We start from the raw sequence: 13,060 nt of genomic DNA, 5'->3' as shown, positions 1-13,060 counted from the left end.
AGAAATGCTGATTTAATACCTTAACGCATTCTCTCATCAGAACTAACGCTACAACATTTTCATAATTCATGATGAGAAATCGACTTAAAAGTGTATAACAAAAATGGCTGGTATGGATACTAAACAAACAAACTACAAGCACAAGGTTTTGACATATCCTGGGGACGAGAGTGTAAACAGATAGAGATTGTTGGGGACGAAACATGTTATATTATTAATTAAAAGTGTAAAGTTGTTATTAGTTCATGTTCGATCTTTGGTTATAGTTGTTGTATAAGTTGGGCTTATTTGATTTTGTGTTTGTTTGTATTTGTTTCCCTACTTAGTATCTGGGTGTTTTCTATGGTTATGTTGTGTTTATTTGATTTGTAATGTTCAAAAACGTGTTTTTGTTCTTTGTTTATTTGTTTTTATTGTTGTTCTCTGAAACTGGATTCAAATCGTTTATTTGTTAGCGTTGACGAGAACTGGTGTTCCTCTAAAGTGCTATCGTTAATTTGTCAAATTACAATTTCACATGTTGTTGGTCACGTTACAACTTCACCAGTCATTGGTTTTATTACAACTTCACCAGTCATTGGTTCTATTGCAAGTTCACCAGTAATTGGTCACATTACACCTTCACCACTTATCGGTCCTGTTTACAATTTCATGAGTTATTGGTTACGATACAACTTCACCAGTCATTGGTCATGTTACAACACCACCTGTGATTGGTCACTTCACAACTTCACCTGTAAGGTCCCAGTATCAAAAACAGTTTTATTTTTACTGTAATGTCCAGATGACACTTGTAACTCAGTAAATTAACCAACATTTTATATTGAAGCAATACTGTCTCTAGAACCATTTCTTTATTTATAAAAATCAGTGCATGTTGTAAACAACTGAACAAAATCAACCAACTTTGACACTTTTAGCACGCATTTGATGAATTAGTTTAAAATTGTTTGTTTCTTGTTTAACACAGAGATGCACAATGACCTGTCTCTGCTGGTATCGATACCTGATTTTTAGTGTTATGAGCCAAAAAGTGGAGGTAGCTCGAATAAAGCAAGATTTGGCAAAATTAGATATTTTGATAAAAGTTTATTATCATGTTCTGCCCATAAAATCCATATTATTGCGTAGGCATGCCGTTGTACCATTGGGGGACGCCAACAGATATACAAATATTCAGTTTGTTATCAGTTGTCACAGCTATCATTCTTAGAAAATTTCTACTATTTGAGTAAGTAAATACATATATAAAGTGCTAACTGTTCTACAAACCCTTCTCCAGACCCTTTAAGTGTTTTTGTAATTTGTTTTAAGAACTAAAACCACGTGGTAAGAAACTGAGAAAGTCCAACCGTTCTTGGCAGTTTGTCAAAAACCACAAACTTCCACAGGTGTTGATAATAAGGTAATTTCTTTCTGTGAACCAATCGCCTGTAAACACGTTAACTTCTGTGTAATTTTATCAACACCATTGTTTAAAAAGAGTTAAAATTTTAAATTGAATGTCGTGTTTCCAGAGTCATCATTGCAAACAGGTATTTCTGGCTTATCTTTGGTTTAATACGTTTCAATGTAATTTTCCTCTATTTTACAAAACCACCACAACTACAGAAACTGATATTTCAGCAAGAGAGAAAAATACAATTTTATGTTAATTAAAGTAAAGTATAGGGTTAGTTTAAGGATAACAAAGTGAATTAATAAACAGTTTCCTTGTACTTTATGTTGCATACACACGTGACCTTTCGTGACAAGAAACAGTAACTGATATTTATTTGCCTAAATCACTCAAAATGTTACTACGGTAACATTTCACTACATCGCTTGGGTAACATTTCACTATATGGCTAGGGTAACATTTCACTACACGGCTAGGGTAACATTTCACTACATCGCTAGGCTAACATTTCAATACATCACTAGGGTAACATTTCACTACATGGCTAGGGTAACATTTCACAACGTGGCTAGGGTAACATTTCACTACATGGCTAGGGTAACAAATCACAACATGGTTAGGGTAACATATCACTACATGGCTAGGGTAACATTTCACTACATGACTGCGGTAACATTTCACTACATGGCTAGGGTAACATTTCACCACATCGCTAGGGTAACATTTCACTACATGACTAGGGTAACATTTCACAACGTGGCTAGGGTAACATCACTACATCGCTAGGGTAACATTTCACAACGTGGCTATGGTAACATTTCACTACATGGCTAGGATAACATTTCACTACATCGCTAGGGTAACATTTCACAACGTGGCTAGGGTAACATATCACTACATGGCTAGGGTAACATTTCACAACATGGCTAGGGTAACATTTCACCACATGGCTAGGGTAACATTTCACTACATGGCTAGGGTAACATTTCACAACATGGCTAGGGTAACATATCACTACGTGGCTAGGGTAACATTTCACTACATGGCTAGGGTAACATATCACAACATGGCTAGGGTAACATTTCACTACATGGCTAGGGTAACATATCACAACATGGCTAGGGTAACATATCACTACATGGCTAGGGTAACATATCACTACATGGCTAGGGTAACATTTCACTACATGGCTAGGGTAACATATCACAACATGCCTAGGGTAACATATCACAACATGGCTAGGGTAACATATCACTACATGGCTAGGGTAACATATCACTACATCGCTAGGGTAACATATCACTACATGGCTAGGGTAACATATCACTACATGGCTAGGGTAACATATCACAACATGGCTAGGGTAACATTTCACTACATGGCTAGGGTAACATTTCACTACATGACTACGGTAACATTTCACTACATGGCTAGGGTAAGATATCACAATGAATGTAACAAGTACTGTTTTTTCTATTTAAGTGATAGTCATGCTCTTACGGATAACTTAAACATCTATCTATGTTCATAAGGTAAACAGATAACCCTAACACCTATCTGTGTTCATAAGGTAAACAGATAACACTAACATCTATCTGTGTTCATAAGGTAAACAGATAACCCTAACATCTATCTGTGTTCATAAGGTAAACAGATAACACTAACATCTTTCTGTGTTCATAAGGTAAACAGATAACACTAACATCTTTCTGTGTTCATAAGGTAAACAGATAACCCTGACATCTATCTGTGTTCATAAAGTAAACAGATAACCCTAACATCTATCTGTGTTCATAAAGTAAACAGATAACCCTAACATCTATCTGTGTTCATAATGTAAACAGATTACCCTAACATCTATCTGTGTTCATAAGGTAAACAGATAACCCTAACATCTATCTGTGTTCATTAGATAAACAGATAACCCTAACATCTATCTGTATTCATAAGGTAAACAAATAACCCTAACATCTATCTCTGTTCATAAGGTAAACAGATAACCCTAACATCTATCTGTGTTCATAAGGTAAACGGATAACCCTAACATCTCTCTGTGTTCATAAGGTAAACAGATAACCCTAACATCTACCTGTGTTCATAAGGTAAACGGATAACCCTAACATCTATCTGTGTTCACAAGGTAAACAGATAACCCTAACATCTATCTGTGTTCATAAAGTAAACAGATAACCCTAACATCTATCTGTGTTCATAATGTAAACAGATTACCCTAACATCTATCTGTGTTCATAAGGTAAACAGATAACCCTAACATCTATCTGTGTTCATTAGATAAACAGATAACCCTAACATCTATCTGTATTCATAAGGTAAACACATAACCCTAACATCTATCTCTGTTCATAAGGTAAACAGATAACCCTAACATCTATCTGTGTTCATAAGGTAAACGGACAACCCTAACATCTCTCTGTGTTCATAAGGTAAATAGATAACCCTAACATCTACCTGTGTTCATAAGGTAAACAGATAACCCTAACATCTATCTGTGTTCATAAGGTAAACAGATAACCCTAACATCTATCTGTGTTCATAAGGTAAACAGATAACCCTAACATCTATCTGTGTTCATAAGGTAAACAGATAACCCTAACAGCTATCTGTGTTCATAAGGTAAACAGATAACCCTAACATCTATTTGTGTTCACAAGATAAACAGATAACCCTAACATCTATCTGTGTTCATAAGGTAAACAGATAACCCTAACATCTATCTGTGTTCATAAGGTAAACAGATAACCCTAACATCTATCTGTGTTCATAAGGTAAACAGATAACCCTAACATCTATCTGTATTCATAAGGTAAACAGATAACCCTAACATCTATCTGTGTTCATAAGGTAAACAGATAACCCTGACATCTATCTGTGTTCATAAGGTAAACAGATAACCCTAACATCTATCTGTGTTCATAAGGTAAACAGATAACCCTAACATTTATCTGTGTTCATAAGGTAAACAGATAACCCTAACATCTATCTGTGTTCATAAGGTAAACAGATAACCCTAACATCTATCTGTGTTCATAAGGTAAACAGATAACCCTAACATCTATCTGTGTTCATAAGGTAAACAGATAACCCTAACATCTATCTGTGTTCATAAGGTAAACAGATAACCCTAACATCTTTCTGTGTTCATAAGGTAAACAGATAACCCTAACATCTATCTGTGTTCATAAGGTAAACAGATAACCCTAACATCTATCTGTGTTCATAAGGTAAACAGATAACCCTAACATCTATCTGTGTTCATAAGGTAAACAGATAACCCTAACATCTATCTGTGTTCATAAGGTAAACAGATAACCCTAACATCTATCTGTATTCATAAGGTAAACAGATAACCCTAACATCTATCTGTGTTCATAAGGTAAACAGATAACCCTAACATCTATCTCTGTTCATAAGGTAAACAGATAACCCTAACATCTATCTGTGTTCATAAGGTAAACAGATAACCCTAACATCTATCTGTGTTCATAAGGTAAACAGATAACCCTAACATCTATCTGTGTTCATAAGGTAAACAGATAACCCTAACATCTATCTGTGTTCATAAGGTAAACAGATAACCCTAACATCTATCTGTGTTCATTAGGTAAACAGATAACCCTAACATCTATCTGTATTCATAAGGTAAACAGATAACCCTAACATCTATCTGTATTCATAAGGTAAACAGATAACCCTAACATCTATCTGTGTTCATAAGGTAAACAGATAACCCTAACATCTATCTGTGTTCATAAGGTAAACAGATAACCCTAACATCTATCTGTGTTCATAAGGTAAACAGATAACCCTAACATCTATCTGTATTCATAAGGTAAACAGAGAACCCTAACATATATCTGTATTCATAAGGTAAACAGATAACCCTAACATCTATCTGTGTTCATAAGGTAAACAGATAACCCTGACATCTATCTGTGTTCATAAGGTAAACAGATAACCCTAACATCTATCTGTGTTCATAAGGTAAACAGATAACACTAACATCTATCTGTGTTCATAAGGTAAACAGATAACACTAACATCTATCTGTGTTCATAAGGTAAACAGATAACACTAACATCTTTCTGTGTTCATAAGGTAAACAGATAACCCTAACCTCTATCTGTGTTCGTAAGGTAAACAGATAACCCTAACATCTATCTGTGTTCATAAAGTAAACAGATAACTTAAACCCAAAATAAACCAATATAAAGGAACGCCTTTATACCCATATTAAATATAATAAAATAAATAATATAAAATTATATATTCAAACATCTAACACCGCCCTCTACATTCCGACACTCAGTTACAAACATGTGGTCAGCGTCCGGTCAGTTACCTCTTTCTTTCTTTGTGAACCTGACGTTGACCGAAGAAGGTCGAAACGTCGTTCGCTCTTCTACGTAAAATATTTTCTCAACCCAAACGAGCCGTTTTTGCAGATATAGGTAATCCTAACATCTTTCTGTGTTCATAAGGTATAACCCTAGTTTTTTAATCCAGATAAACATCTTTCTGTTGTGATCTGTGTTCATAAGGTAAACAGATAACCATCTAACATCTTTCTGTGTTCATAAGGTAAACGGATAACCCTAACATCTATCTGTGTTCATATGGTAAACAGATAACCCTAACATCTATCTGTGTTCACAAGGTAAACGGATAACCCTAACATCTATCTGTTTCACAAGGTAAGCGGATAACTCTAACATCTTTCTGTGTTCATAAGGTAAACAGATAACCCTAACATCCTTCTCTGTTCATAAGGTAAACAGATAACCCTAACATCCTGTTCCTGTCATGGTAAGTTAGTCAGATAACCCTACAATCATGTTTCTTTTGTGATAAGACAGTTAGATAACATTATCATCTTGTTCGTATTATGATAGGCACGGCATATCCAGGTGGTTAAGACACTCGCCTCGTAATCAGAGGTCACGGGTTCGAATCCCCGTCCCACCAAACATGCTCCCCTTTTCAGCTGTGAGGGGAGTTATATGTGTCAGTCAATTGCACTATTCGCTGGTAAAAGAGTAGCTCAAGAATTGGTCGTGGGTGGTGATATCTAGCTGCCTTCCCTCTAGTCTTACACTGCTAAATGAGGGACGGCTAGCCCAGATAGCTCTCATGTAGCTTTGCACGAAATTGAAAACAAAACAAACCTATTATGATAAGATAGTCAGATAACCCTAACATCTTTTTCCTGTGGTGATAAGAAGATATATAAATAAAATGCACATATACATATATATACAGAGATGCCAACTATTTAAAATGACTGAGCGTAATGATTGTAGACAGAGCCCTTTATCATTTGCGGTTACTAGTCCTGACCAATGTCTCTGTTTCAATGTCTTAACACTGATTCGTTTTAGGTACCTTTCAAAACGGACTTCGCTGTTCGGTTGAATCACTTTTTCTAACATAAGTAATACGCATTTCGTTCGACCAATTACCACTGGATATACAAAGAAAAAAACAAAGTGACCCCTTGTCTGCAGTGTGTCAACAGGAAGGTTAAAAACCTGTCTACGTAATTTTCGTAATGGACTTTAACTTTTCCAAAATCTCATGGTTAACTTCACAGATGTAAGTTTTAAATACTTTAACATGTTTTAATAAAGCCAATTTCAGCCCCTCCCTCCTAACTAACTGACCATTTTATTATGGTAGTTTGCTCTCTGCATTGTGTTTGCCACGGGGAATCGAACCCTGGATTTTAGCGATGTACGACGGTAAACTTACCGCCCTTTAATTAAATAAAATGCATAATCATACCTAGCTTTAAGAATCATTTGTGAGATTACAACTCGTTTTTTACACATTACAAAGGTAAATGACACAAAACTGGGCAAACTGCAACACGAGACCAGGAAATGAAATGACAGTAAAACAGGACTTACGTAAGTAAGAAGTTAACTTAGTAGGAAAGAAAACAACATAAAGAGAAAGGACGTTAGAGAACATGTTAATAAAAGTTACTGACACTATTCACGTTTTAGTATTTAGTATTTCAAACTTATATGATGTGATTTTTTTAAAACATGTTTCAGGAAGCAGAGTGGTTAGTGACTTGGTTTTTATATTGAAGGCTGATCTACTGTTAACTACTTATTTCTTAACACAATTAAATAATAGGTCATTTAGAAAATAATATTTCAACATTCAGGCAAAAGACAAAGAGGAAATAAAAATCCTGCCACATAGGGCTAGGCATGGCCGGGTGGATAAGGGACTCGACTCGTAATCTGAGGATCCCGGGTTCGAATCCCCGTCACACTAAACATGCCCGCCCTTCCAGCCGTAGGGGCGTTATAAAGCGACGGTCAATCCCGCTCTTCGTTGGTGAAAGAGTAGCCCAAGAGTTGGCGGTGATTGGTGATTACAGTTGCCTTCCCTCTAGTCCTACACTGCTAAATTAGGGACGGCTAGCGCAGATAACTCTCGTGTAGCTTTTCGCGAAATTCAAAACAAGCCAAAATTCTGCCACATATAAAAGTTTTATGTTTTATTAAAATATGTTATTTTTGCAAAATATTCAAAACAAACAATCTGGAAATGGATTCGCACCAAATGTCTCACCAAGATTACATTTCGAGTCTAAAGCATCTTATTTCCAGGACGTCAAGTTCTCGAGAAATTCTTTGTTTGATTCCAGAATTCAGCACGTTTGTCCCTCTATATTTATGCTTATCGAACATTCTAGACAAATAAGGTTCTTGGTTTCATCCTCTGTTTTTGCCTATTTCTCCGGACTAAGTAACAACAAAGTTAGCCCTGAACGACCTAACCCATGCGGTAGACATTTTCAGTAAAAAATGATTTGTTTTACAAGTTAGTCAAGACTCACTAGTTTTATCACGTCGATTAATCAGTACAGTATTATTTTATAAATTAACATTCAAGTGATAAGTTTTATGTACAATCGACATCGAAATGACTAAAACTGGTAATCTGCTCACAGTAACAAAATAATGGTTACAAATGTAGCTGAAGAAATACACCATATCATTAGCTTCGGCAAAATGGTTTCGTAAATAGAGCTACAAACTAGATGACACCACTGATATAGTGATCTCAAGACAACACGAGTGCCTTTATATTAAAGACCGAGGATTGAATCTTAGCTGCTGACCAATAAAAGGGATACTTGTAAAAATTTTGTTGAAAATAGCTAAGCATTAGTAGTTAGAACATGAGACACAAATTATTTTTAATATGTAACAAATATCTAGTAATAATAACAAATTATTATCTGGAACATGAGAAACAAACAGTTTTTTATTCTGTAACAAATATATAGTAATATTAAATATTAGTACGTAGAACGTGAGAAAAAGCTTTTTATGCGTGCTTGTGTTTGTGTGTTTTTCTTATAGCAAAGCCACATGGGGCTATCTGCTCAGCCCACCGAGGGGAATCGAACCCCTGATTTTAGCGTTGTAAATCCGGAGACACACAAAACTTTTTAATATCTTAACAAATATATAATAATAACAATAAACTAGTAGCTAGAACATAAGACACAAACTGTTTTTAATATGTAACAAAGATCTAGTAATAATAAAAGTAGTAGGTAACACGTGAGACAAAATGATTTTAATAAATAACAAATATGTAATAACAAAAAACTAGTACCTAGAACGTGAGTCATAAACTGTTCTTAACATATAAAAAATGCCTAGGAATAATAAAAAATAATAGCTAGACAGTAAGACACATACTGTTTTTAATACCTAACAAAGAACTAGTAATAATAACAAATTTGCAGCCACAACGTGAGACACGAACTGTTTTTAATATGTAACAAATATGTAGTAATAATAAAAACCAGTAGCTAGAACGTGAGACACAAACTGTTCTTAACATGTGAAAAATATGTAGTAATAATAAAAAATTAGTACCTACAGTTACGACAGAAAGTGTTCGTACCCCTGCGTCGTGAATATTGTTTTCCTCATAACTTAAAAGGTATCACGAGTAGGCTAATAGAAGTATAATATATTATAAATATTATACTAACACACATCTACATAATTTTTTATATAAATTGAACGACAAATAAACTGTTTATAAACAAATAACCAAAAATAGGAGTGGCAGAAAGTGTTCGTGCGTCTACTTTAATGGTCAGTTGTGTAGCCTTTTAGGTGAATTACTTGGCTCAATCTCTTCTCATAGCCCTCCATGATCGTTTGTTAGTACTCGACTGGTATTTTCTTCCAATCTTCTTTACAGAAGGCCTCCAACTCTTGCAAGTTTTTCGGATGACGCTGATGAACCCTGGTCTTCAACTCATGCCAAACGTTTTCAATTGGGTTGAGATCGGGAGACTGCGATGGCCACTCCAGAACGCTTATATGGTTCCTCTGCAACCAGGATTGCACATATTCCGATGTGTGCTTAGGGTCATTGTCGAGCTGGAAGATCTAACGACGCCCAAGCCACAAGTTCCGAGCATCATTCTTGATATAAGTGCGTAATATATCAACGTACTCTTCTTTTTTCATGATTCCGTTGACACGGTGAAGGCTGCCTACACCAGAAGAGCTGAAGGAACCTCATAGCATGATCGAACCACTTCCGTGTTTAACTGTAGGGATGGTGTTCTTTGGAAGATTTCGTTCCCCCTTCTTACGGAAAATATTGCGAACATCATTGTGGCCGTAAAGCTAGATTTTAGTCTCGTCTGACCAAAGAATACCCTTCCAATAGGTAAAGGGTTCATCTACATGCTTTCTTGCATACCTCAATCGTGCTTCTAAGTGAACAGGCTTTAAATATAATATGGAGTTCTACGAGGACGGCATGTTTTGAACCCAGAAGAACGTAACATGTTCGTAACTGTAGAAATGCTTACTTCAACCCCAGTTTCCCTTATCAGTTTCTGTATGTTATTACGTGTTAAACGAGGGTTCTACTAACTTCTCTGAGAACCTTCCTCTTGGTTCTCTCTGAAATTTTGGTGGGGCGTCCGGAACGAAGAAGGTTAGCAGTTGACCCTGTAAGCTTAAACTTGGAAATTATGCTTTGAACAGTAGCTTTCGGCACATTAAGTTGTGTAGCAATACCGGAAAGAGACACACGAGACTTGTATTTTACAATAATTCGGTTTTTTTAAATCCTGTTCGCCGTGATGACCAAGCAGATAATGACGGAGACGGCGCTAAATTGCCGGAAGTAAATTTTTTGCTGGCTAAATTCCAATAATTATGAACCTAGTGTCTAGTTCTGGAATGGTATAATGTATTTTATTCGCCAAACTAAAGAAATTTTTTACAGGAATATCAGTGTTTTCACACGTTCTGAACTGTACGAACACTTTCTGCTCCTCCTATTTTTGGTTATTTGTTTATAAACAGTTTATTTGTCGTTTAATTTACATAAAAATTTATTTAGATGTCTGTTAGTATAATGTTTAAAATATATTATAATTCTATTAGCCTAATCGTGATACTTTTTAAGTTATGAGGAACAAACCACTCGGGACGCAGGGGTACGAACACTTTCTGTCGTAACTGTAGATCGTGAGAACAAACTGTTTTTAATATCTAACAAACGTACAATAACAATAAAAAATAGCAGTTAGAACGTGAGACACAGTTTTTAATTTGTAACAAATATGTAGTTGTAATACAAAATTATTTACTACAACATGAGACACAAAATGTTTTTAATATATAACAAATATGTATTAACAATAAGAACTAGTAGCTAGAACGTGAGACTCAGCTGTTTTTAATATGTAACAAATATGCTGTAATAATAAAAATATTCAGTAATCTAGAGGCAGGACAGTGACGTCAGGCAAATTAGAATTTGTATTAACACGACAGTAAAAGTATGTAAGGATTTAACTTTAAGCCAAACCTGAAATAATGCTGCAACTATTAGAAATATTGACACAATACCTATCTGTTTATGATAGAAGAAATAAACATGTTAAAATGAACGTTTTGTTGTTGTTTTCGACCAGTTAAACAAACATGCCAGTACCAAACAATGCTCTTCTCCAATAGGGTGTGGTATGGTGTTCAACTCTCAAGCTGAAGGGGCCCGGCATGGCCAAGCGTGTTAAGGCGTGCAACTCGTAATCTGAGGGTCGCGGGTTCGCATCCCCGTCGCGCCAAACATGCTCTCCCTTTCAGCCGTGGAGGCGTTATAATGTGACGGTCAATCCCACTATTCGTTGATAAAAGAGTAGCCCAAGAGTTGGCGGTGGGTAGTGATGACTAGCTGTCTTCCCTCTAGTCTTACACTGCTAAATTAGGGACGGCTAACACAGATAGCCCTCGAATAGCTTTGTGCGAAATTCAAAAACAAACTCAAGCTGAGGGTCGCTGGTTCAATTCTTCGTCCCACCAAACATCTTCGCTCTTTTAGCCATGGGTGCATTATAATATGAGGGTCAATCCAACTATTCGTTGGTAAAAGGGTAGCCTAAGAGTTAGAGGTGGAGGGATTTGACTGACTGTCGTCTTTCCTTCTCTAGACTTTCACTATTAAATTAGTGACAGCTAGCGAAGATAGCCCACATATAACAAACCAGTCGACATGTGTATATTAGTTCTGAATTGCGCTTTGACGACAGTAATGTGTTGATTATTGTTTTGTTTTAACAGTTTTAGTTGTGGATTTCTCACCATAGCCATAATGTTAAAACGTATCACAAACTGATTCTAGGGCAGATATATAATCATTAAATACTGTAGGTAATTAACACAGTGTATATGTGTTTCTGGCTTCCCTATATCAATAGAGAGCGTTGTTGAATCCTTCTTGGGGTGAAAATTTATTTTTAATCAATTTCAAGATAATAATAAAAGATGAGTAGCTTCTCTTCATGAAATATTTTACCTGTCTGTAGATAAACAGCAAGACTAAAGGGGTTGGCCATACACAAATAAGATATTAACAAAAGAGACGTGTTTTATCAAGGGGGAACCTTGTAGTAATGTGAAATTTAAATGGAAAATAAAATCCAAGAAAGTCGTGTTTCTTTTTCATATCTCAGTTGCAACAAAGAGAAGCACGAATACAAAACAGAGTCAAGTATTTTTCATTTTTCAGCCGCGGCATAATAGCTCATAGAATGTGTTCTTCAAGTTTGAACTTTTAGTTTACAACGCCATCCTTTGACCGAAATGAGATCTATTTACAATTACGGCTGTTGAGGAGTCTGTCTTATTTTTTCTTTTTTTACTTGTCCACTTTTACGCTACGTTGTTACATTGTTTGCACTTTTCGGCAAACCCCTCTTTATTTTTGATATTACGTTTTGATAAAGCTGTCTCCTTCATTTTAAAGTGGCTCAAAACAGTTGGTATTGTCGTTTGGTTTGTTGGGTTTCATTCAAAACTGCATGAAGGCTAGCTCCGCTATATTTATTACGATGCATAAATACAAAGAACATGTTTTCTTACTGTGCTGTCAACAACTTCAGTGTAGATCATTCTAATGGTCAAAACAATTCTTCGGACTGTTACTTCATTGAAATGGTCAATGACTTAAATGCAGGTGTCAAAACAACCCATATTGAATTTGGACAATGGACAATGATCTCATGTGAGTGGTTAGCAACTTGAATACAGATAGTTTTAATGATAAAAACAACTCGTATTTATATATATTTTAAGGACA

The 13,060-nt window shown here is 35.6% G+C and overlaps 1 protein-coding gene across 3 annotated transcripts in view; it reads left to right on the top strand.

Moving 5' to 3' along the window:
* LOC143251878 (uncharacterized) overlaps positions 1-13,060 on the top strand; it is an 80,321-nt gene that overhangs the window by 16,811 nt on the left and 50,450 nt on the right. Inside the window, exon 1 of one of the 3 annotated variants that reach the window (XM_076503198.1) lies at positions 1,427-1,535. The exons of the other annotated variants lie outside the window; for them this stretch is intronic. Within the exon in view, the coding sequence (XP_076359313.1) occupies positions 1,503-1,535 (33 nt within the window). The 5' untranslated portion in view covers positions 1,427-1,502. Of the gene's footprint in view, positions 1-1,426; positions 1,536-13,060 lie in introns of those variants that run through there. 3 annotated transcript variants of the gene reach the window in all.

Source organism: Tachypleus tridentatus, chromosome 6 (genome assembly GCF_004210375.1).
Source record: "Tachypleus tridentatus isolate NWPU-2018 chromosome 6, ASM421037v1, whole genome shotgun sequence".
Lineage (NCBI taxonomy): Eukaryota > Metazoa > Arthropoda > Merostomata > Xiphosura > Limulidae > Tachypleus > Tachypleus tridentatus.
This window is presented reverse-complemented; position numbering and strand designations above follow the sequence as displayed.